Here is a 27,086-nt window from a genome sequence, read left to right on the forward strand (position 1 = left end):
ACATTCTAGTATATTGACAATACGGATTAATCTAGAAAATACACCGATCAGCTATAACTAATTAACAGCACTGGCAAGTGAAGTGAATAACACTGATTATCTTCTTGCAATTGTACCTGTCAAGGGGTGGGATATATTAGGCAGAAAGTGAACAGTCAGTTCTTGAAGTTGATGGGGCATATTCAATTAGCTTTCCCGTTCGCGGTAACGCATGTTACCGTGAAAAGTGCGCAGTATTGACAGTAATACGGTACCGCAATAATGCAGATTTTTCTTTGGAACCCTATGGGGTGCGCACGAAAATCCATGTTACTGTGGTACAGAGGATTGCCTTCGTGGCACGTTCCGACACGTTATAGCCAGGGGCGGACCCAGACATTTGTCCTACCCCGGGCGATTTTAGGGGGGGGCGATTTAGGCCCCGCCCCCTTTTTGTGTTCTATGGCTGCCGGCTGCTGCACAGTATGTGCAGGTCCGTTCAGCAGTGAAAGTGTGCTGTCCCGCTGCTCTGATTGTGTTTAAAACACAATCAGAGCAGCCGGGCAGCACACTGTCACTGCTGAACGGACCTGCACAGTGTGCAGCTGTCGGCAGCAAGCCACTGATAGGGGGGGCGATCGCCCTGATCGCCCCCCCCCCCCTGGATCCGCCACTGGTCCCCGCGGACCGGAAACCCAATCGAGCATCTGCGGGATGTGCTGGGAAAACAAGTCAGAGCCAAGGAGGCCCCACCTCTCCACTTACAGGACGTAAAGGATCTGCTGCTAATGTCTTTGTACCATACACCTCAGGACAGTTTCAAAAGGTCTTATAGTGTTCATGCCTCGACGGGTCAGAGCTGTTTTGGTGGCACGAGGGGGACAATATTAAGCAATGTTGTGGCTGATCGGTATATATATTCTGCACTCTTTCTTATGCTTCCCCTCTCACATTTTAGGGATTCTAAAATATTGCAATTCTACAGTTTTTTTTAACTTTAAGTGGACACTGGCTGTGTCTATGTACGTGTCTATGTACGTGTCTATGTACGTGTCTATGTACGTGTCTATGTACGTGTCTATGTACGTGTCTATGTACGTGTCTATGTACGTGTCTATGTACGTGTCTATGTACGTGTCTATGTACGTGTCTATGTACGTGTCTATGTACGTGTCTATGTACGTGTCTATGTACGTGTCTATGTACGTGTCTATGTACGTGTCTATGTACGTGTCTATGTACGTGTAAAACTTGTCATTTAATGCTATGATTCAAAATATTAAATGTATATTTGAATAATTTATTTCACACCAATGCAGAGTATATTGACATTGAAGAATAAAGTGTAATAGTTGCCATATTGTATGATCCTGGGAGAGTTTACTAGGAAGTCTGTGCAATGAAGGTTTAATTTATTAAGAGGTTTGTTTTTTTTACCTCAGAAAGAGGAATGAAAGCAATGCTATTGTTCAGTTTTTCTCATGGTGGGGGCATGTAAACATCAGACTGCTGAGGAAGTATTTTTCAGGTCAGTAAAGTCTGGAAATACTGAGACTTCTGACATCTGCAGGCCAGATTTAGGGACTGTTATTATAAAGTCTCTCCCAGTTTTACGGTGGAATGCGTCTATGAATGTACTTGTATTTAAGCTGCCTTTTTCTCTGGTTTGTGATCGGTTATAAACACTCGTGTTATACTTGTCTAAACTTGTAGTGCTCTGGTTGGTTTAGAATTGATTATTATTAAAGCCAAAAGATGATTTTAGATAGTCACAAATGCTTACAAAAGTACAATAGTCAAGTCAGCTCTAAAACACAACTCATTTCACCTAAATGAACTGCTTATTTTTCTGCTTGTCATCCCTCCTCCAGAAAGTAATTAATAGTGGAAAAACATGTTGGCACAAATGTGTAAGCAGTTTCTGCTAATCCCTTGCTCATCTGTTTTACACTGATCAGTTGTGAACGCTCTTTAGCCTTTCCTCTGTCAGAGCAGACTCTACAATAATTTTTACAAGTAAACCAATTAGGAGAGACAGGTAATATTAGGTATGAAAATAAGGTTGTAATTTGAATATGGCATTAAACACAATTAAAGAATTAAAGAATATGGCAGAAAACGCAAACATTCAAAAAGACTTCTAGCTTAAGAAAAGCGATTTATTCAATATTTCTAACAATGTATTGTTAATATGTTAAAACTTCAAAAGTAAAAAATGTACGACGGTACAACTGCTTATTAGGGGAAGTCAAATGTGATTTTTGTATTTCACTGATGTTTACGACATTTAAAATCATTGATTTACTAGTTTACTTATAAATTAATATTCTTATTAATACCTGCATACATATATTTGAAGCATCTCACAATGGATTGTGCATAGAACTCTGATCTTTTCAATGACCAAGTACAACGGTATTCATTAGATAAAAGACAGTTAATTAGGTAGAGGAGGCGAGTGACCAGCTCACCTTACTCAACAGTACTGAACCCTCTAGAATAATTCTTAAAGGGTTTGCTTGGGTCCTACAACTTGAATAACTCCTGATGCTTTAAATACAACTTCTGCCTGAAATAGCCAATTGAAAACTCACTGCTGCTGCCTTTTGCCTTCAGGTTGTGAATTACTTGATTTTCCTAGCAACATATCCATAACCATGGAAATAATCGGTGCAGTCGTATAGAAGAATACTATAATACTCTTTCCTATGAACAATTTTGACAGATGTTTGAGAAAAACATAAAAGTGCTCTAAACTATATAAAGTTAGGTTTCAAAAACACAAAATGATACATTATAGATACTAGTTTACTACAATTTTCAAGGAAAAAAGTATTGTACATTGTGTATGCTCCGATGTATATTATCATTGTTTTTTATCATTGTTTTTCTGTAAAATAAAATCTTACTTCGAATCAGGCTCTATGGCCAGAATCATGCACGTAGTATTACTGTAGCATTAAACATAACTAGGCAATGAATCAGTTAATTACTGTATAGATGACTAAGGAAAGCTTTGGTGTGTACTAAACACTTATCCTGCTATTAGCCCTCCAGGATACAGATTGCACAACTCTGCTTTACAACATGGATAACACTTCTCATTCAATGAAATGACTGAAATACTTAAAAACATTATGACTAAATGTTTTCATAAAGTACCAATTACCCCACATAGCCCACCCACTCAGTTCATTTTTCACTGGCAGACTGATTTACTTTCATCCAGCCTATCAATATTCAGTAGAACATTCACATACTTTTTAGAAATAAATTAAGTTATTTCTTGAAAAACTGTAGTAACATCAGACATTAAAGTTCATAAAAACAAACAAAATAAATTAAAAAAGGACAGAAAGTGCTTGGATAATTTTAAGGCAGTGCATTTATTTTAAATAAGTAAATACGCTTGTTAGCAGCAAAATTATGCTTCAGAAGACCTTTTATATGTAATATCTCAAAAATAAAATTGACCTCAATTCAATAATCATGGAGTATGCTCCCAATATAGCACAGATTTTCCTACCCTTCATCAGTCAATAATTTAGAAGACCATTCCTGGTTTCTGTCTGGCAAAAGGGTGGGGTGAATCACTTATGGGGCGTGGCCTCATAAAATTGGGTGTGGTTGGGAATGTCAAGAGTGTGGCTGGGTAAATCAAGCTATGGTCAATAGTTCCCAATATTTGTTCCTAGAATTTTGGGAGGTGAATAGTACTGAATGTTATTAGACAGCTTGTTCTTGATATCTAGAATGGAGGTGAACTGACAATTATTACATAGGTTGACAATGTAAATTATTATAAAGTCTCAACATGAATGTCACAAACACGCTCCCAGCTGCCGTGACTTTGGGGTGTTTGCTTTATGAGGTCATACACGATTTCAGCCCGCAGTCTCTCTCACCTATCACACAGGTTATAGATCTACGGAATCACCCCCAAAACCAGCGCTCTCACACCCCCAGACACTTCAAGTACAGACACCACCTATTGAGTACGGGCAATAGGACCACAATATACTGTCCCACACGCTTCTAGCTATTCACAGACTAGCAAGACCCACACCAGCACACACAGGGTTAACTCTTCACACCTCCAGACTGTTACACAAATGTAAATACAAGCACACACAGCTTGTTAATCAAATGTATCAACAAATCACACACCGGCATTCCAAGGGTTAACTTGGTCGAGCAATCTGCCTCTTCTAAACAGGCTAATGGATTCGTTAGAGTATCAAGGACGCAACTTATTAAATTATAGATTTAATATACAAAAATACAGGGCATACAGATAAAAAAAAATGAACAACAATTAATAGATTGACATAACAAGCAAAAACAGTTTCAAATAAAAGGGGTTACATTCAGAATAGCACTTACGTGAGTTGCATAATCTGTACCATGGGGAATTGGTTAGGAAGATGGACAGCTTATCAATGTAACTTGATTTCCCCAAAAAGTCTGACCCCTTGCCCCTTCAAAACACAGGTTTTTAAGCAAACTGAAATGGGATGGTCTTCACAGGGTCAGTGTTTAATGCTAATAGGGAGGCAGGGATGTCCCCTGGGTGTCACTGTAGTTGGCTCACAAATATTCCCAAAGTCTTGACCTGTGGGTAATTCTTCACATATATATTCCAGAGAAATAACTCCCCCTTCAATAAACCGGTCATAATCTCCTGTACATTTAAATACCAAACATGATGGAATTATGACAATGTGACATACCTTTTCCAAAGATATGTGATTTTAGCTGTTCACGGATACCACCCGTACCGGTCATTCACAACCCTGGTGTGATTTCTCCTCCTCAGTGTGGAGTGACTCCCAGATTTCCCAAAATATGAACTATGACAACATTTTCCTTTGAAGGTCATATTTCTGTATACCTGTATAGGCTTTCACATGCTGCCTACCAGGATCTCCAGCTGTGATCGGCCCCACAAAGTCTATTCAAGTGTCTAAAATGAACAGCAAGCGATCCTTGAAGCTGCTAAAGGTGGCATGCTAATCTTCTTACACTGGGATGTGCAAAGCCATCAAACACATTTACATCAGACCCTCTGTCTTTAAATTTTACACTTTAAACTTATCAATGGATTCATTTGATATAACCTATTTACACTGCAGTTATGAATTATCCCTTATAAATAACTGCAAGCTCTCTATGTTCACGACAATGAACTTCAATGATGTCACCCAAACACTTGACTAGTAAGCTGCCCGAACAAGCAACACCAAGACATGGGCTCAGCATTGTTCTCCGCTAATGCAAACGCTGCATATCACGTCCTCCTTTGTTTTTTGCCGAATTTAATCAAGAGGATGAGCATGAGGCAGATGACAGATTTCAAATGAAGATAAAAGGTAGGCAAATAATTTTTAAAAACAATCTTGAAATAGTGGAATTGCCCTACGCATCCAAAATGCATTTAAGCCAGGTCTAAAAAGGTATCAATGAGCCCCAGATGAGTAAAAACTGTAACACTGTATTGTGATGAAAATATCACTGTGCTTGTTTTATTGTACATATCACAGATCTTTCTTTTGATATGTGAATTTACATAATTATTTACCACTGCACTTTTATTTTATGAGCAGTACATTTTGCAAAACAAGAAATAGAGAAAAAATAATTAAGCTTTTACATAATTCTGATGTTATTTTCATGTTTAGGATATCAAACACATTTATGTACTTTTTATTTTTATTCATATAGGTCATAATGAGCTTTTTTGTGTTACACTTTTCTTTCCACCAATAGGGGACATACTACTTTTATATTGATTTTATTGGCATTTTATATTTTAACCAAATATCTGCCTGTATTAATTCTGTTTCACATTGTTGGTTCAGCAGCTTCAGTCAACATAGTCTGAAAGTCCAGTGATACCACTTTCATACTGCCGCCCCGGCAATATCCCGGGTTGTTAACCTGGGATATTGCCGGGGCACAAAGCAGTATAGATAAGAAGATTCCCGGGTTGGGTGGGTTCATACTGCACCTGCTCGACCCGGGTTTTAGAAAAAAAAAAGTGAAAAAAAAGATTTTAATTAATTAAAAATACAAAACAAATGTTTACTTAACTTATTTTCAAATAAGTTAAGTAAACATTTGTTTTGTATTTTTTAGTAATTAAAATCTTTTTTTTTTACTTTCCCATTTTTTTTCTTTTTACAGTCTGAATGGTGAGACCCGGGAATTACACGGGTTGCACCATTCATACTGCAGGCGAGCGGGGTCCAACCCGGGAATTACCCCTCGCAAAATCCCGGGTCTAAGTCCCGGGATTTTAGACCCGGGATTTTGTGGTTGGACTATTCATACTGCACCAAGACCCGGGTTTTTCAGCGTGCCTCTGCAAAAACCCGGGTTTTTGGTGCAGTTTGAATGGGGTATGAGTGGGCAGGAAAAGGTTGATTCCAGTCCTGCTCAATTGAATACAGGGTACACTACGTTGAAATGGTGCTAATGCCGAGTACTTCTGTATTCAATGTTGCCAGTAAACAAGGCAGTATCACCGAGTACTTCTGCATACGATGTTGCTAGTAAACAGGGCAATATCCTCAACGTCACCAGAATTCCATCTGGTGCACATTAAATCTGCATGTCCCAAGCTATGAGCCAGCAGAGGGGTATTATCTCCCTAAAAGTAGGGGTCCTGGTAATTGGACTTCTTTGGTATTGCTAAGGAGTGAGATTATTACACAAATAAAACTTGTGATTTTGGCTTTTTTTTATTATGCTCTTTAAGTACATTGATAAATAATCTTCCTGCAGTAACTGTTGGCTCATTTTGAATTTCTACCTCTGTCACTCTCCTGCCCCTGGCTCATTTCTCCCCAACTTTATTACAGGCTACTGCCCAAATGAATCTACTATTCTGGTTTGTGTTTTATTTCAATCATAACATTCCTTGTTTTTTTTCTTACATTTATGCAACTTTAACTTGAACATTTGGCTTTGATTCATTTTTAAGTTCAGACACAAATGGAAGTCAAATATACATTTATCAAGTCCATTCTTACATATATGGGATTTTCTTATTCTGTGTACACACACACAAGCCAACGATTGCAAAGTATATTTACCGGTTCATCTTCACTATCTGTCCCTCCTAAACTTAAAGAGCTGCGTCTCTGTGCACTGTTGGGAGACTGAGAAGGAGAAAATAATTAGAGCAGAGGTTCTCTATCAATTATATTATATTTTACAATACATAAAAAGTGCCAATGGGTTTAGCTATACAGAAATGTCATATATGCCACAAAAAGACAGTTAGACTCCTTGGAGAGGAGAAAAATGCAAGATATACTACTGCATGCAGGGGCAGAAGAGCGCACTGCTGGGCCCCTTAGCAACATTTGGGCGCCTTTGTATGCGCCGTGAATCCCCCTTTGCTCAGAAGAGGCCCTGCTCTGAACTGCACATGCACCTCTGCCTCCACTTGTGCTCAGGAGAACAGGTTAGGGGTCTTGAGTGGTGACCCAGCATTGCAAGGGCTTCTCACCTCCACGCCCTGTGGTGGCTGTACCCCTAGCAGTGGTGCTAGTTTAGCCACCAACTACTGGATTTTGATTTAAATTCCAGACAAATAAGATTACGTCCAAATGTTGTCTCTGAAAACTGAACATTGACATTAGTGAAATGATTCCATGGAAACTCTCATTTATTTAATTGGTTTGGGACTTGTACAAAGTAATAATATAATAATATATATTGGACACGGAGGACCCCCTAAATTGCAGGGAAACCCATATTTTCAGTCATAAGCAGTGAGTTCAAAATCAAAACAATAAAAAACAGAAGTAAAAGAAAGGTTGGATGAGAGAGCGAGGAAGAGTGATCATATAATAGAAGAGGTAAAAATATAAAAATAAAATAGTTTAAAAAAATATTAAAAGTTATAATGAAGGTTCATATTTTTTTTTATATTAAAGGGGTGGACAGACACTAGATGATCAAAAGGGTTACATTATGCAATATATAATCAGTTGTGCCATTACTTTAAACTATTTTATACCATAACATAGTAACAGGTGAATTCAACAGCTTTAAAAAAAGGTATTGTTTGCTAATCATCTTTCTGATGGACATACGTTTCCTCTAGTAATTCCTCTCAGCTAATAGTATACACAACAAATTAGAAACACTTACTTTTCCTGATGACTGTGCAAGAATCTCATGTAATAAGGTGATTTCTGGAGGACTCCTTGGTAAGCCATCATCTTCTGAAAGTGCCCCAGAATCCTCCAGCTTGTTGGGGACAATAGACTGTGGTCGAGAGCCTATTCGGATGTTCTTCTGGAGCTGCAGCTGGAAAACAACACAGCACAATGTACGTCGGCAAAGCATTGACCCCTCCTTGTACAAGCAGTTGTAGCCAGTCATCTCGTTGACGCAAAATCTTTTGTAAACAATTGACTAGTGCATTTGATGTAAAGTTGAAATTCATTTAACATCTTCAATTATTTCTCAATATTATAAATTAACCTGATTATGTTTTGGATATGCTAAAATGGAATTATTAATTGAGGGATTGTAGCCATTTGCCATTATGTCCAACAAATGTGATATTTGTATGCCATCAGGGAGCAGTCCCCTGCCATATCTATGTCAGCTTCCTTTCTGTAAGCCTAGAGCAGAATTCTTAGGCTGACAGAAAGGTGCATAGTAATCAGTGAGAGCAGGGAGCTAACCCACTCCACCTCACCTATGGTTAAGGTGGCTGCTCTCCTGTTGCTCAAATCCCTTTCCCTCACCTTCCCCATAGTGTCTGACAGCCCCCTCCATCCCTCAGCACACATGGGGCTGGTGCTGGCTCCCCATGTGTGCTAAGAATGAGCAGAATGAGAAGTCTGCCTCCCACAGCAAAGCAGCACAGCCTAATAAGTGTGTTGGTGGAGTATTATTGTAATGTGGGAGGGGGTAGTAATGAAGTGGAGGCTATTAATGTAATGTGTGAACTATTAATGTAATGTAGTTGCTGTGGGGGCTATTAATATAATGGGAGGGCAATTCATGTAACATAGTAGCAGGTGGGCACTATTGATGTATAGTGGGGGTAGGGTTGATGCTATTAATATCAGCAGCAGACTGACAAATGTCCGGATTCTGTCAGGACAGTCCCTAATTTGAAAGTGTCCCCTTCGGTCAGGACTTTGTCCTGACTGTAGGGACAGTCAGGATGTTTGTCCTGCTTCTACCATTTCACCCCTACCAGCAGCTTTTATCCTGATCCGTCTGGTGAAGAACGGATCAGAGAGTGTTGCATTGAATTTGCTCATGCTGCTGCTCCTTTATGTAGTCGGTCTATGAGAGTACCAGTGACATCATCAGTGGGAGTCAAAGGGCATTCTGCACAGAGTGCCTTCCCACACGGGGCTGCTGTGAAGGCCAAAGCCATCAACCACCGAATGCTGCAGTAGATCGGAACCTGTGTGTGTTCACTTGGGGCACATGTGATAAGTGGAGATCGGAGGGAAAACATGTGAGACAACGGGAGAGTGGGGAGGGCATATACCACCTATGATCCCACAGCATTCTCCCCTTGTCCCATATTAGGGGATAAGTCCAAGCACTACTTTGGCACACAGGCCCACTAAATTAATAAAACTCCCCAGTGGAGCGGTACATAATGTACATACCAACATGCTTGTGGAGATCCCATTTCACCTGGGGTCAGAAAAACACCTGTGGAGAAGGAATCCACTTTCTAAATGTTACAGATGGTTTTCCATCTATTTTAGTAATAACATAACTGAGGGAGAAGATGATAACTTTTATTATAGTAATCACATTAATTCCAGTGGCCCATTGTTTACCTAGCCCTGATATTAGCTACATGGCAAAAATAACTTTATACTGCAATTCTCTAAATTAGTTAAGGAATACACCATACCTGTAATGCTTTCACTTTCCCAGGAGTGTTTTCCTGTGAAATATCCTCCTTTGTGGAGTTCTCCATCTCAGAAATAAACACACTGTCATGGGATACTGCCTTGTTTCCCATATTTCCTCTGGCCCTTTAAGAATAAGCATGTAAAAATTAACCCTATCTGGTCATATCCGAGTTTAATTTAAAGTTATATACATATAAGTAGAAGTATGGAAACACTTCCAGTAACACTACACACAGCTTTAAACACTTTTAGCCTTTGATCCTCAGAGGTCTTTTAGATTTGTTTCACCCACATTTCCAGACAGTGGTAGCTGAACTACAGACAGACAATCTTTGAAGGGTAATACTTAAATACATAAGAATTTTCTGTTAACCGATTTCACATTTCTTTTGAACAACCAGTGTGATCAAGTAGTTCACACTATATGGTGCACCACTATCCCGGCCCATCTGAATAGAAAACGGAGGCTCATTTTGTCCAAAAGGAAATTGCGAATATTTCTAATCCCAAAAACCATGTAGAAAGTCCTGACAGCCAAAAATTAAACAAAAGTAAATATTTACTGGTCAATGATATGTCATACACACAGACATCACCAAATTGCCTCCTCCTAAAGTAAAGTAATTTAGCATACTTTAGGCATGGTGCTCCCAATTATGGTATAACTCTTGATCTGGAAATGATGCAGTCCCAAGAACACACCAAAAACTATAAGTATTTTTTTACTAGGCTAAAAATATGATTACAACTCCTGAACCCAATTATCACTACAGTAGTTACTTCTGTTCAGTTTCTGATCTCCTAAACCAACCGTGTGTGTAACACACAGCTTAGCTGCTGGCTCTCTTAAATCAATCATGATGGATAATTAAACTAAACAGTTGAACAAACATTGATCATCATATAAAGACTACAAGAAACAATCTTCATCTGCTACATTCTGTAACTGCACTCATCATCCTGGACAATGTATGTTCTTGATTATATTTCTCACCACTTCCCTTTTGTTTATTTTTCTTGCCAACCATTCTCAATCACCTACCAAATCCCACAATGTTTTACAAACCATCTTACATCCCCTCCATGGCAGTTTTTCTTACATCCAGTCCTCCAGCCCCACCTAACATTTCAGGTTCTGAGGATATCCATGTTTGTTCAGGGGTTAACAAAATAAAACCTGGACTGTTTGTGGGGCTTAAGGAACAGTGAAATACTGCTCCATGGCATTAAACCTAGAATTACAACAATATATATAATATATATATATATATATATATATATATATATATATATATATATATATATATATATATATATATATATATATATATATATATTCCTTCACCCATATTGTCCCCTCACTACTCCACTCCCATCTAATTAAATCTCTTGACCTCCTTTCTTATCTCTATTTCTTAACTTTAATATCCTCAACCTGTCAACACAAAATGAGAACTTTTAAATCTTACAATTCTCTATCTCTAAATATTTCTGTTTGTAGCAGCCAGTGATATATCACCAAATCCAGCCCTAACCTTTCGCTCATGGGCTTCATTGGGATTATGCGCATTGCACAGGTCCAGAAATCTCAAGCATATCACACCTACCTATCACACCTTTCAAAATCCTTTAAAATGTGCCCTATGGAATGCACACTGTCTATAACAAACAAACTACCATCCATGATTTCTTGCTAAACAACTTCAACCTACCAGCAATAGCACTCTGCATATTCAAAGCTCTCCCACCTCAAGTGGGAACAGGTGGGCCACCTGTTTCTTCACCCATTTTTAAACACATAGGGCCTGAGTCATTAAGGAGAGTAAAGCATAAAAAAGGAGTAACATTTGCACCTGGGCAAAACCATGTTGTATTGGAGGGGGAGGTAAATTTAAAATGTGAGTCAGATTTATAGTTTGGGTAGGGCATGTCCTAGATCTACTTTATATTTCAATGTAATAATAAAGCTAGCAAGTATTTGTGTGCTAGAAGAAAAAACAGGCAGTATTTAACTTATGTGCAAAATAATAAACTGATTTGCACCCCTTGCATTGTAACATGGTTTGCCCCAGAGAACATTTACTCCTTTGCTTGCCTTAATGACTCAGGCCCATACTCTCCAGATTTTTAACACCTTCTCTGCATGTTGCTGTGATCGATCACCACCTTGGAACACCCCAGCAATTCCTTTACCCTCTCTCAGTTTTGCTCCCTCATTTCTCAAACTCTTCTCTAAACTCCTCTTTCTCCCTCTCTCCCAATGTTCCCTTTGTACAGTTTCAGATTTTTTTTAACAATACTTTCCCCATCTCAGACCATCACCTGATCAACTGCAATGTACTACTTTAACCTTTTTGCACTCTAAGGCTGGGAACACACTATACAAAAATTTCTCCCGATGCGATATCCTTAAGAATTTTACCAATGATTAAATTTTTTTTAAAAAAGTTCCCGATCAGCATGCCGAGTCATGTGCACACACTAAACACTTTTTGCAAGATTTACTTTCAGATCTGTGCTCTTCATTTGTCATAATCGTTGGCTGAGAAGATCGTGACTCTGTATACTCCATAGAGATCTATGGACACTGCCGGTCATGAGTGCATAGGCACTGCAGAATTGGAATGACATTGTTTCAACAGTTGTTAGCCCAATAATTGGCTCGAAACCCTGTAGTGTGTACCCAGCTAAATTCAACCAAGCCTCCTTATACCCGCAGAAATATCAGTTCTACTAATTTTAACCTCCTCTCTTGCCAATGTCCACATTCTCTTGTCCTGATCTTGCAGTCCCATATCTCAATCATACCCTGGAAACAGCACTTAGAGTAGGAAGAGGTTGGGGCTGTGGTAAACTCTACCATGCGATGACAGTCTCACAAATCAACTCATTCATTAACTCGTGTGCTCACCTGAGCCTTAACAAGCATCTGTAATCTCTCCCTCTCAAGTAGGATCTTTCAATCAGTATTCAAGCACACAGTGATTACTCCTTTTCTGAAAAATAAACAATTGTAACCCTAAGGATGGGTACACACTACTGTGTTATCAGCCAACAATCATGGCAATCAGACAATAAACGACCAAAATCACAGTAGTGTGTACCCTGCAAGGATGAACGATTATCATTCCAAAAGCCATTGTATCGTTGAAGAAAATCTTGAAACTGAACTAAAAATCTCATTCAATGATGGAACGATGTTGCTCCAATCTTGCAGTGAGCATGCACTCATGACTGTTTGCTTGCTGCCCTCCCTCTCTCTCACCATCACTCCATCCCTGAGAGGTTGGGGGAATGACTTCATTTTGTTTGCTCAAAACTGGAAAAAGTCCACAACACTGTAGCCTCTCTAGTAAAGTAATTGAGACAAACACCCTCACACCGATCAGGACTCAACAATCTGCGTTTCAAAATCTCCCTGCAGAGCAACTAGAAATCAGTGCTTCTGACAGTTTGAAAGTTTATATTGTGCTACTGACTGAGGAGATCAGACACTTTAACTGTATAATATACAACAAAAATTACATTACTCAGCTAAGTTCCATTGAAATAAATAATGTATTCCTATGTATATATTAAACCTTGCAGCTTCCCCACTCACTGGGCAGCCGGTGTTGCCAAATCCAGGGGCAGAAGCTAATCGTGTCCCGGGGAAGGATGCACTTGTGGAATCCCGAGACTATGTACACAGAAATTTGATGCTGGCTCCAGTAATAACAGATCTGGGGCCACTGTGAGGCCGATCCCATGGGGGAGCTGGGCAGGTGGCAGATTACAGGCTCTGGGTACTATATTGCTGTGGGTCTGAGAGGCACCTTGGGGCTTCGGTCTGGACCTACCAAAGCCTCAATCAGGAAGCCTTTCCTAGTTCTAGGTAGAAACATGGTACTGCCCCTGGGACAGATTATAGGAAACGGAGAATGGGCATTACCCACTGTAGAAACAATGCCAAATGTGGAGTGGAAGGCCCCATTCCGAGATGGGTCTTATATATATGATTTATTTTGTAAAAGTTCTCATTGCTCCTGTTCAGGGAGAACCAACTACTCCTTAGTTACACTTTTCACCCTCGTTTCGCGTCCTTCAGATTGGGTCAGTATTTGGGGAACTTGCCCAGTACTGTGAGAGCTTATTGGTGTCGATGTGTTGTAGAGTCACCACCCTTCACTTGTAAGCCTTGTGGTTTTGCTGGCTAGTTCCTGGCACAGGTTGATAATCATCACCTCCTCCAAAATCTAGGAGTGTTTCTGCATTGGTATAGTGTTGCTCTAGTTGATAGATGGTGTTCTCAGGGTTCAGACCACCCGCACGCACTATATGCTGTATTTTCAACCCAACGTTGACATCTGTTCATTTTGTATATGGTCAGATGCAGCGTCAGTGATCCTGACTCGGAGTTAGATACAGAAATGCTCTGTGCACAGAAGTGGAATGCCTGGGTTCGGGAGACTGACACTAACACTATGCTGCTAATTTTCAGCTGATGGTTATGACAGATGAAGAGCACAGATCTGAAGGCAAATAGTGTACTAAGTGTATAGTGTGTACACATAAATTGGCTGCTGGCATTCCTGTCGTTGGTAAAAATTGCTAGACTGGGTACATGCTACATAAAAGTTCTAACTCTCTCACAAATTACCATCCCATATTTTAACCTCCAAGCTTCGAGAAATTTGCCTACATTCACCTCACAAACTTGCATTCCTAACACAACCTATTGAACCCTCTTCAGTCAGGCTTTTTTTCCCCCAACACTACACAGATATTGCTTTAAGGTGGTCAATGATTTGATCACTGTGAAATCTTATGGTAAATACTCCCTTCCAAATCTTCTTGAACGCTCTGCTGCATTTGACACTGTAAACCACTAACTTCTCATGCAAACGCTGCATTTCTTAGATCTTCTGGGTAGTGTCCTATCTTCGTTCTCATCCTATGTATCACACCGCTCCTTTTAGTGTTCATTGTTCTGGATCCACATCCTCTCCACTACTACTATGAGTTTGGGTTACCACTAGGCTCAACACTAGACTCTCTCACTTCTCTACCTATGCCCTTTCCCTTGGAAACTAATAAGCATTTTGGGGTTGTCATACCATCCCCTATGCAGAGGACACCCACATTGATTCTATACTCTGGATCTTTCACCAACATCTGTGTTTGTCCTGTTACTGAATGTATTTTTGCCATTTCATTCTGGATGTCACCTCGCTTCAAACTCAGTCTTTTAAAAATTGAGCTAATAATCTTTCCACCAGCCAACAGATCCTACTTACCAGACACCTATTAAATATTACAATAAAGTATACCCCAAGCTTGCTGCATAGTTATCATACTTGACTCAGAGCTGTACTTTGTTCATCCAGTCTGTATCCAAATTCTTTAATATGCAGCAGAAATAAAGTCTACGGAATATGCAATCTCACACAAAACACCACAAAAACTTTAATGCATCCCCTCCATCTCACAAACTGACTATTGCAATTCCCTTCTTACTGGTCGAGCCAGAATTTCGCCCCCTACAATCCATTTTGAACACAGTGGTTATACTATATTGTCATCCCCAACTGCTACTATATAAAGGTCCTAATGTGGTCATTTGATACAAACTAATTGGGAAACTATATTCTCCAACAGCCCTTGCAAAAAGTGGTACGATCAGAGTACATAAATATCGCTGCAGGTTCAAGAACTTGCGCTTGAATGGAAGTACCAAGCTGCAACAGAAAGCTGAAGCCACAGGCCTGTATTAGCCTGCTCAACACCAGTGAGTACAAGTGGAAGCCAAGCTCCAGAGGGGAAACAAATTGACATGTTACTGGCACCTAACTTGTACCAGGGAACTGTGTACCAGTACTAGTGTGTCACTAGTTATGCAAGTGTCAATGACAAAGAGACTGAATTGCTGAGAGAGTCACTTCTTTTACAGTCGAAATCACAGAGTGCTCTTTAGAGCTAAATTACTCAGGGCCTGTCAGCATCAGATCAAATAAAACATCCAGATTCAAGGACTGATCTTACCAGATAGCATGAGATAGAGAACTGTGTAGAGTAACTGCTAGTGTTTGCCACATAGATACCACGTGTCATATATTTCATTGGATTATAATTGCATATTTGACTATTATATTTACATTGGTAACCAGTTTTACTGGTTGCCTTACTATATACAGTACATTGTACCTTCAAAGTTATCCCACACAATATAAAGTTGTCATGGTGGCTTATTCTCCGAGTCCAGCCCTGGATAGAAGTATAAACCACTATCATTATATTTACTAGGATGTGCAAGAAAAAAATGAGCAAATTAAGAATATTTTATCACAGAGTCAGTACCGCAAAAGGAACGTGCGAGGTGAACGGACACTTCATCCTAATTGAATCCCTTAGAGGTATAAGATTCCAAGCACACCATGACAAAAATACAATTTCCATATAATGAATGACACATGTAATTTCACTCCCTCTAATGTCCCTATGTAAAATACAATCATAGAGCTGCACCTCTCCTTTTATATAAGTGTGACTCATGTTTGCATTGCAAGATTGCCTTTCTGGTTTGTGTACAATACTGTGGTATAATTACAGTATTGTACCAGGCCATACAGAGGATTTGCTTACACGGGTTCATCAGCTGGATGAAAGGCAGTAGGGTTGGCTCCAGATACACTGACATCACTGCTGGAATGGCTGGGCTTTAATGTGCTCTCTGTGCTTGGAGCTGGGGATTCCTTCCTTTTCTTTTTTACAAATAATTTTTTGAATGCTTGGAATTTAGATTTTTTCTTTCCTGTTGACAGAAGAAAAAAAAAAAAGAAGAGAACCCAAGGTTAGCATACATTGTTGTAATTAGAACTTAACCACACAAATTCTGTACATTCTCATCATGATTTCTATATTGAAGAGAGTGTTCTCTTTCCCTTTGACTCCCACTGATGATCTTGCAGACTGAAATTACCAATATCTCAAACAGTGTAGATTAGAACAATGTGTCCTGTGACAGAACAAATAGCTCTAAATCTCGGTTTATTGAAGTAATTTCTTCCATAAATTCGACATTTCCACTTTATTTCATACTTGACCACTTTCCCGAGCTGTGCAGAAGACTCCACAATTTTGGAAGTTCTCCTGGATTCCCTGGAAAGCTGGCCAACCTTCCGCACTCTGCCCAATACTTTTGTACAGTGGGCAAGATGGGGCCTTGCAAAGCGCATCATCTTGGCCTCGCCCCACTGTGTGCAAACACGTGAATTGTGTCATCGGTGTCAGAGGAAAAACTTGCAAGAATTCAAACACCTAACTTATAAAGTTCATGATCAGCAACAATATTCAATAAGGGATTGTCTCTAGATATTGGGATAGGTTTCCCTCAACCATAGGGATCAATCCATGGGCACGTTGAGGAATCTTCAACTAGAGGTATATGATCAATGGGATCCACAGTCCAGAATCTAAGACTTACACAGTGCTCAGGGGAGTCTCTCAACTGGAGGTAGAAACCAGCATTAAAGCAAAGGGAAAGTACCCCTTTCAGAACCAGAATGGACTGTGTTAACAGATTACAGCTCCAATTGTTGAGAGCGATCATCTGCACATAGAAGTAGTACAAGAGTTTGGAAAACATTCATACTTTGGTGCAAGTCTACAATGACCAATCCAGTTGCAGCTAACATACTTCAGGTGCTGGATTACCTTAAAAGAAGGTTCACAGAAAGGACTTGCCTTTAGTATACTGAAGGTATAGGTTGCAGCACTTAGCATGCTCCAGGACACAAGATTATCTGATGACAATCTGGCAGGGACATTTTTTTAAGCAGCTAAAATAAATTTGTCGTTGCGTCAAATTTTTTCGTGATACCTTGGGGCATTAACCTGGTTTTGGAGGCTCTAAAATCAGAACCGCTTGAACCCTTACCTGAAGTTTTACTTAAATGGCTTACTCTCAAGGTACTATTCTTAGGGTTAATCACATCTGCTAGAAGAGTGGGAGAACTTCAAGCTACATGGTGCAAGGAACCATTTTTGAACATGTACACTGATAAAGTAGTGCCAAGAACAAATCCTGACTTCTTGCCCAAGGTATTTTTCACATTTCATATCAATCCAGAATGTACTTCTGTCCTTTTTTCTGAAGCCATCTTGTGAAAGTGAGAAAATATTACACACGCTAGACCTGGTCACAGCAATATCTGTGTATCCTTGAAAAGCAAAAGAATTCAGAAATATGGATCATCTCTTTGTACTTCCTGAAGGTCAATGTCAAGGGCAAGCTCCATCCAAAGATACTCTTGAAAGGTGGATTCAAGAAATCAATTCACAGGTTTATAAGAGGATCAAATATGAGGTGCCAAAAACACTGAGGATGCATTCCACAAGGGCAGTGGCAATTTCATGTGAACCGAGAGTTCAGGATTCAGAAAATGAGCTATGCAAAGCATCAGGCTGGTTATTGCTGTATAAATTCTCCAGACATTACCGTATTTCCCCATGTATAGGACGCTCCACTGTATAAGACGCACCTATATAAATCATGTGAAAAAATTGAGGATAAACATTATCCTCAATTTTTTCACAGAGTATTTGTGCAGCTTATACAGTGGAGAGACTACGCTATAGTGAATTCTGACTTACCCTAGTCAGATGCTTCCTCTGTCTGGTAAAGTCTTCTGTCTTCTCTCTGTGTGATCCTGATGCTGGAAACCCGATTAAGGTCCTCTCTGCGATGTCCGGATATCCTTTCAGGACCTTGACAATCCTTTCAGGACCTCAAGGTCCTGAAAGAATGCCTTTCAGGACCTTGTCAAGGTCCTGAAAGGACATCCGGACATCGCAGAGAGGACCTTAATCGGGTTTCCAGCATCAGGATCAGACGGAGAGAAGACTCTACCGGACAGAGGAGTCATCTGACAGGGTAAGTGCTACTACCCCTGTATAAGACGCACCCAGTTATTAGACCCAAAAATTTGGGGGAAAAGGTGCGTCTTATACATGGGGAAATACGGTATCTCTATTCACCGTAACTCCAGGCTGAAAATTCTTAATACAGTTGATCAATAAAATTTTATATGCATGAATTTATCAGTGATTGCTTGATAACTTGGACCCACCCTGTGTTATTACTTTGGTACATCCCATTAATTTGGTCTGCTGCCATGGAATCAGAGGAGGAAATATGCAACTTATACTCACCGATAATTTGATTTCCTTGAAGAACTCCATGGCAGCCCCAATATTCTCTCCCAAGTTATCTAGTTTCATGTTCTGGGGGTGTCAACTTTTTCTTGTCTCTACTGAGCTGACTAAGGGTTAACCCATTCATTGGCCGTCTAAAACTGCAAATAGACAAACAAGGCCCACAGGCTTTTGAAAACACAATTTTTTTCCATTGCAGCATGCAAAGCCAGGGCAATTTACTTGTATTTGTCCCTTAAGCCAATTGTTATTTACCTGTACTTAAGCTAGTCTAGATGTCATGTGGATTGTGCAAAATTGTGCCCGTTGGCTTTATGAACTGTTAGAGGCAATATTTGGCACATGAAAAGTGGAATTAATCAGTGAAACATTGCTTTGAAGTCTTGTAAATGTAGACTATGGCTGGGTGTAACAGTATAACATAGTTCCGTCTCACAGAGTAAGAAAAACCTTTTAAATATGTTGAACAGAATGTGAGACAAAGACCATTTTTGGCCACATTGGAATGTTTGCTTTCCAGAAAACTGGAACAGCTACAAAGCAAATAAGAATACAGAGATCACTTTACAAGATGTTATTCTTTGTTAGGAAAGGATGGGAGAGTTAATCATTCTATTGCAGGAGTCTTTTTATTAAATACTAATATTCCTAAAAGAATTTAGCAATGGGTGAAAAGGGCTTGTTTTCAATCAGTCTAATATACTAAGAGGGTTACCGCTGCTGATAATGGAGTTAAACCCACCAATGCCATTTTATATACACTATATGGACAAAAGTATGTGGCCACACCTGTTAATTATGGAATTGAGGTGTTTTAATCAGACCCATTATCAGAGGTGTATAAAATCAAGCACCTAGCCATGCAGTTTCCATTTGCAAACATTTAAGATACAAAATGGGTCGTTCTGAAGAGCTCAGTGGCTTCAAGAGTGGTACTGTGATAGGATGCCACCTTTGCAATAAGATGGATCGTAAAATTTCATCCTGGATACTCCATGGTCAACTGTAAGTGATATTTTAAGAAAGTGGAAGTGTTTAGGAACAACAGCAACTCAGCCACGAAGCGGAAGACCACATAAAATCACAGAGCGGGATCAACGACTGCTAAGGCGCATGGTGCGCAAAAGTCGCCAATGATTCCATAGCTGAAGAGTTTCGAACTTCCACTAGCATTAATGTAAGCACAGAAACTGTGCGGTGGGAGCTTAATGGAATCTGTTTCCATGGCCGAGCAGCTGCCTGAAAGACTTACATCACCAAGACTAATGCCAAGCCTCGGATGGAGTGATGTAAAGCACACCGACACTGGACTGTGGAGCAGTAGCAACATCTTCTGTGGAGTGACTAATCACGCTTCTTTGTTTGGCAGTCAGATGGCCAAGTCTGGGTTTGGCGGATGCTGGTAGAACGTTACCTGCCTGACTGCATTATGCCAACTGTGAATTTTGATGTTGGAGGGATAATTTTATGGGGCTGTTTTTCAGGGTTTGGCCTAGGCCCCTTTTCTCCAGTGAAGGGTAATCCTAATGCTTCAGCATACCAAGTCATTTTGGACAAGGCTCTTTTGTATTCCAACATAACGGTGCTCCAGTGCACAAAGCAAGGACTACAAAGACATGGTTTGATCAGTTCGGTGTAGAAGAACTTGACTGGCCCGCACAGAGCCCTGACCTCAACCCCATCGAACACCTTTGGGGGGGAACTGAAACGGCGATTGTGAGCCAGGCCTTCTCGCACATCAGTGCCTGACCCCATAAATGCTCTACAGTATGAATGGGCACAAATTCCCACAGAAACACTCCAACATCTTATGGAAACCCTTCCAAGAAGACTGGAAGCTGTTATCGCTGCAACACGGGGACCATCTCCATATTAAACTATATGTATTTGTATAAAAAATAAATACACAATAAAAAATAATCATGCAACTTTATTCCTTCTTTATTTTATAGAGATAGTGAGTGAGCCTGCTAGAAGAAACACCCACAAGCAGGGCCTGATTAAGGGTTCTGGCTGCCCTAGGCTAATACGGCCGCAGCGCCCCCTCTCCCCCCCCCCCCTCCTCCGAATATATTTAGGTGTATAGGAACACTCCTGTATAGGAATGTTCAGGTATATTCTCCAGCATTCAAATTTAGACAGATTGTGCCATTGTCTCTTACCTGTTCTTGCTCTTCTGTCTTGCAACTTTGTTATCCTCTCGCTGGCTTCTGGAAAGTTGGCGTCCTGTTTTGAAAATGCAAAAATGTATTATAATGCAAACCCTGAATGATAAGGCCCTTTAGTTAAAACAAAACACTCCATTATGGCCAGCTAAAAGTACCCCATTGGACAGGCATATATAAGCAATATCTGAATATTTGTTGTCAATCAAATACAAACCTCTACCAGCCCCATCTCACTAATATTTAGTATTCTAGTGATTGCTGAGACCACCCATGTGACCACCACACAATCATGAGATTCTGCCCCCCAAAGCTGCTCTATATTTTAAATACCCCCTGCAGCCATTTTCCTTAACCACAACCCCCCCCCCCCCCCACAGCCATTTTCCTTAACCCCTGCTGCAGCCATTTTCTTTACCTCCCACCCTGCATCCATCCCCCTTGCAGCTATTTTCCTTACCTCCACTCTGTAGCTATCCCCCCCCCCGTCACATCAAAACTCCCCCAGTCACATATATCAGCCCCCCTCCTCTGCCCTCCTTCATACATATCAACCTCTCTCCCTCCCTATAGATTTTCATGGCAGCCCCCCCTCTCCCTCCCTATAGATATGCAGTGTAGTTCCCCCCTCCCTATAGATATGCAGGGCAGTTCCCCCCCTCCCTATAGATATGCAGGGCAGTTCCCCCCCCCCCTCCCTATAGATATGCAGGGCAGTTCCCCCCCCCCTCCCTATAGATATGCAGGGCAGTTCCCCCCCCCTCCCTATAGATATGCAGGGCAGTCCCCCCCCCTCCCTATAGATATGCAGGGCAGTTCCCCCCCCCCTCCCTATAGATATGCAGGGCAGTTCCCCCCCCTCCCTATAGATATGCAGGGCAGTTCCCCCCCTCCCTATAGATATGCAGGGCAGTTCCCCCCCCTCCCTATAGATATGCAGGGCAGTTCCCCCCCCTCCCTATAGATATGCAGGGCAGTTCCCCCCCCTCCCTATAGATATGCAGGGCAGTTCCCCCCCCTCCCTATAGATATGCAGGGCAGTTCCCCCCCCCTCCCTATAGATATGCAGGGCAATTCCCCCTCCTCCCTATAGATATGCAGGGCAGTTCCCCCCCCTCCCTATAGATATGCAGGGCAGTTCCCCCCCCCCTCCCTATAGATATGCAGGGCAGTTCCGCCCCTCCCTATAGATATGCAGGGCAGTTCCCCGCTTCACTTACCTGTAGTTGTGCCAGCGTCGCTCCTCTCCTCAGATCAGCAGATAGGAAGTGAAGACGTCCTGCTTCCTGTCTGCTGCACAGTAACAGGCAGCCTGGCGATTGGCTGTGTGTTGCTAACCACTGACCACCAATGCTTTTGATCGTCGAGCCCTCCACCCCCCCGCGGCGACCCCCCCTCCCCCCGCGGCGACCCCCCCCCCCCCCCCCCCCCCTCCCCCACCCCGGAAAAAAAAATGAAGAAAAAAAAAAATGAATAAATACCCGCAGCGCCGCGCCCCCCCGGGACCCAGCGCCCCAGGCTGCAGCCTGGTCAGCCTAGTGGTTGATCAAGCCCTGCCCACAAGCTATATGTAACCATACTTGCCTACTCTTCTGGATGAGTAGGCATCCTCCAAAGTAATGGTGGAGCATGGGGCATAATTTTGCGTATTCAAGCCCCGCCCCCACTATGCAATGGTGAGAATTTCAGGCATTTCATAACAGGGGCAGGGCCGTCACCATGCCCCCTCATGACCTCTTAAAATTATGAATTTATCAATTATGTATGTAACCTGTATGTATATGTATAGTTGCTGGAAGCTTAGAATTTGAATTTACCTACATTGCTTCCAGAAGTAGAGTATAGGAATGTTAAATGCTTCACATCATCCCATATACTGATAGGAATGATTACATATTCTCCGTACAGCGGTGCGCAATACGATTGTTGCTATATAAACAGCAATAACAGTAATGATAGGAATATACTTCCACTACATTCTGTTCATCAGCCTTATGCATGCCTATTTTGTTTCTGGCAATATAACATAAGAGAATAAATATGGAGGTATGCTTAGGAAAAGCACATGGTCATTTACAAGCCAGATGTAGCATTTGAAAGGAGTATATAAACTACATTCTTTCAAAGACAAGGCTTGATATAAACAGCGAGAAATAAAGAGCAGAGCTCACAGATGTTATGAGCCGTGTACACATGTTCTGTTGGACCTTCCTGAGGGTAGGGGGAGTGTGTGTGTTTGTGAAGTGTAAAAGATCAGTTCTGTCATCTGTCTTCTGTGTTGGATAAATCAGCACTAAAAAAGGAAGCAGACTCAACAACTGTTTACATGAGACCAGAAGAACATTAACAATGTAACACCACAAGGTCCAAGTCTCAGAGAGCTCAGACTTATATTTATACAGCAATACAGACTCCATGTTCATATTCCACTAGAGAAATACAATTCTCAAGCACACCTTGTTCAAAGAAACATAAATGGAAAACATTGTATTAATTTGTATTTTACTGGTAGCGCTGCATACATGACATCCCCTATTCTATGCATGGACTGGCCAAAGGCACCTGTGCCAAATCAGTAATCGTAGCAAAGTTTCCCTAGATAATCATACTATCTGTACTAGTGGTCTTCACACGGAAATCATGCTTTAGAGATTGATTGCTTTTAAGTCTATTAGCCACACGTGATTATCTACAGCAGTGATGGACAACTTGGAATAGCTGGAGGGCTGCACAGAGGAAGGAGGGAGAGCACAGTGCACTCCTCTTCAAGGTATGTCACATGACTTCCCTGCACTGAGCAGAGGTGGTCATGTGACGCAGAAGTCAGCTGCCCCCTGTTCTGCCGCATTCTCTGCTTATTAAGCAGAGAATAAGTTGGTCAGAAGACAGCTGGGGGGGCCACAGTTGAAGGCTTAGCGGGATGCAGGCCGCCTGTTTCCCACTGGCTTTAAGTAATAATTCGCACATAAACTCTTGTTACTTGAAAATGTAAAAGAACCAAATCCTTAAATTCATAAAGTCATTGGGCAGTATCTAGTGAAATGCAATCCTTCCAGTCCAAATAATACAGTAAAACTAACTTTATATTTATTTTTCCTATAGCCTCATGTTTATTTTCTCATTGTATTTGCCAATAGAAATGGGATTTATGTATAGAAATATTCTTCTTAAAAAGGGCATTACCTAGTGGCAAGAATGCTTGCAGAGCTCACATTGAGTACCATTGTTTGTCTTCTCTGCCTATAATACCTTTATCTCCAGGGCTCTTCTGTCAATCTTAGCGAATGTGATGATCCTCTCCAAAAAAATCTTGGGAGCATGTCATAGTACCCAACGTTAAATGTGTGACAAAACTGACAAGTCCAGAAAATATAAAATCAAGTATTGTACATACATTCACCTGTAACAGTAGAGCAATGGAAGATTTTGATATCATAGTCACTTAAACCTAAACACTGCAACTGTCAGCAGCCATAGAAAATCCGTAATTATTGCAGCAGTTGTCCCAGTGGGGGCAGAATCTCCAGAGCACTGCAATTATCTTTTCCCCTGTGCATCGCTAACACACCTTTTGCTACTCCTGGTGCTTAAATCTAATTATTGGGACAGGCACTGAAGGTACACTTATAACTACTAGAATTATGTTTTGTAGGTGATTAATGCTATGGTTGTTTCTACACCCAAGTTCACTGAAGGAGGGGTAAAGGTAATGGTAATAAGGGAGAATTCATATTGCATATTACAAGTAGTTGCTATAACTGCACCTGCAGCTGGTGTAAAAAGTGGATGTGTAAAAGGACTATGAATAGCATATTAAAATTTTTCCCAAGACTGAACTTTTCTCCCCCAAAAATTATTCTTTGGCAGTGTTGTGCGCCCTGATTTATGCCAAAGCACAAAAGTTTGCAGAATAAGATGCAACGTTTATGGATAAGCAAAACTTTGCATCAGCCTATGGGACAGTACGGTGGCTTAGTGGTAGCACTTCTCCCTTACAGCACTGGGGTCACGAGTTCAATTCCTGACCATGACCTTATCTGTGTGGAGTTTGTATGTTCTCCTTGTGTTTGCGTGAGTTTCCTCCAGGTGCTCCGGTTTCCTCCTACATTCCGAAAACACACTAGTAGGTTAATTGGCTGCTATTAAATTTACCTTAGTCTCTCTCATTGTGTGTGTGTTAGGGAATTTAGACTGTAAGCTCCAATGGGGCAGGGACTGATGTGAGTGATACAAGTCTGTTCTGTGTACAGTGCTGCGGAACTAGTGGAATTATATATATAAAGAATGATGATGATGGGGGTACTTGGGCAGAGTGAGGTGGTGCAGTTTTGGGGGAGTGTTTCCTGTTGCCTAGGAACACACACACACACACACACACTCAAATCAAGGTTTAGAATTAGAAAACAACTTCCATTTAGTGCCTAGATTAAAATAAACTAGAATAATTTTACTGCAGTCTAATATTCATCTTGGTGGTGATCTGTCTATGTTTTAAAGAACTTTGGATTAACAAAGTGGCCACTGTTATTGTTCGCATTTATTTTTTTGCCCCTAGTGCAGTGGATCTCAAACTCTCTCAGTTCAAGGCACCCTTAGGGTCTCCATAATTTTTTCATGGCATACCTAAGCCAAAATAATTACCAAGTAGTCCTCCGCCTTGCTTACCACCAGCCCTGGCCGGGCACCCCTGTGAGAATATTTCAATTGAATGTTAGGGGGAATTATTACTCGTTTCGTGGAGTTGCCTCAATTTTCAATGTATTATATAAATTTGGTAAAATGGTCAAGATTGATTTATTCAAAAGGGAGATTAAAATTAATGAGGGTTTATTTTAATGTACAGCTTACTATATGCCCCTTTTTTTTCCTTCATCATATATTGCTACATCATAGTCACCTACTCTCCTGAAATGTCCAGGAGACTCCCAAATTTTCTCCTGCATCCCGTCCACTTCCCTAGTGTTGTTGGTGGGGGCATGACTGGAAGTCCTGTGTTTGTCTCTGGTGTTCCTTGAAAAATTTTGAGATTTCATTTTGAGGAGCTGGATTATTAAAATCAGATACAGGGATGGAGATTCCACCTCTCTACTCTATTAACCTTTATTGGTTAGGGAAAGACAACACTACAAAGACCAAAACAAACACACTAGACTCACCCCTTCCTCCAACCTCATACCACCACTCATCAACTGCATGTAATCAGAGTGGAACCAAATAAAATGATGATTGAAATATTAATTAGAACTTTATGGATACCAGGAGGTGGGGGATAACACACTCACACTACACCATCAGTGGAGAATTATGGAGATTGGCAGCAACAAAACTTGATGTAAAAAAAACTTAGACAAAAGAACAATACATGACAGCATTGTGATACAAGATCTCTCATATATATATATATATATATATATATATATATATATATATATATATATATATATATATATATATATATATATACATATATACATACATACACACACACACACATATATATATATATATATTCCCTCATTTCTTCTCAGTCCTCCAATCCCCGCCGCTTCTTTGCCACCTTCAGCTCCCTCCTCTCCCCCCACCCCCTTCTGTCCAGTCTTCCCTCTCCGCTTCTGACTTTGCCACCTTTTTCTCTTACAATATTGAGGCCATCAGACTGAACATCTCCTCTTCCCCTTCTTCCGCCTCCCTCTTCACTTCACCTCCCACCAACAACCTACTTTAGTGCTCCTTCTGCCCTACAACAGGTGAAGAAGTTCACTCTCTCATTCTTTCCTCTCCACCCTCTACCTGCCCTCTCGATCCCATCCCCTCTCACCTCCTTCGCTCTCTCTCTCCCACACCA

At 40.8% G+C, this 27,086-nt stretch overlaps 1 protein-coding gene across 6 annotated transcripts in view; it reads right to left on the minus strand.

Moving 5' to 3' along the window:
• Nucleotides 1-27,086, minus strand: part of KIAA1210 (KIAA1210 ortholog) — a 99,312-nt gene that overhangs the window by 22,401 nt on the left and 49,825 nt on the right. For all 6 annotated transcript variants that reach the window (XM_075184282.1, XM_075184278.1, XM_075184279.1 and 3 more), the window contains 4 exons: nucleotides 16,506-16,674; nucleotides 9,884-10,007; nucleotides 8,140-8,298; nucleotides 7,074-7,139 (listed from right to left, as the gene is read on the minus strand). In XM_075184282.1, coding sequence (XP_075040383.1) covers nucleotides 7,074-7,139; nucleotides 8,140-8,298; nucleotides 9,884-9,994 — 336 coding nt within the window. In that variant the 5' untranslated portion in view covers nucleotides 9,995-10,007; nucleotides 16,506-16,674. The remainder of the gene's footprint in view (nucleotides 1-7,073; nucleotides 7,140-8,139; nucleotides 8,299-9,883; nucleotides 10,008-16,505; nucleotides 16,675-27,086) is intronic.

This window comes from Mixophyes fleayi, chromosome 9 (assembly GCF_038048845.1).
Source record: "Mixophyes fleayi isolate aMixFle1 chromosome 9, aMixFle1.hap1, whole genome shotgun sequence".
NCBI lineage: Eukaryota > Metazoa > Chordata > Amphibia > Anura > Limnodynastidae > Mixophyes > Mixophyes fleayi.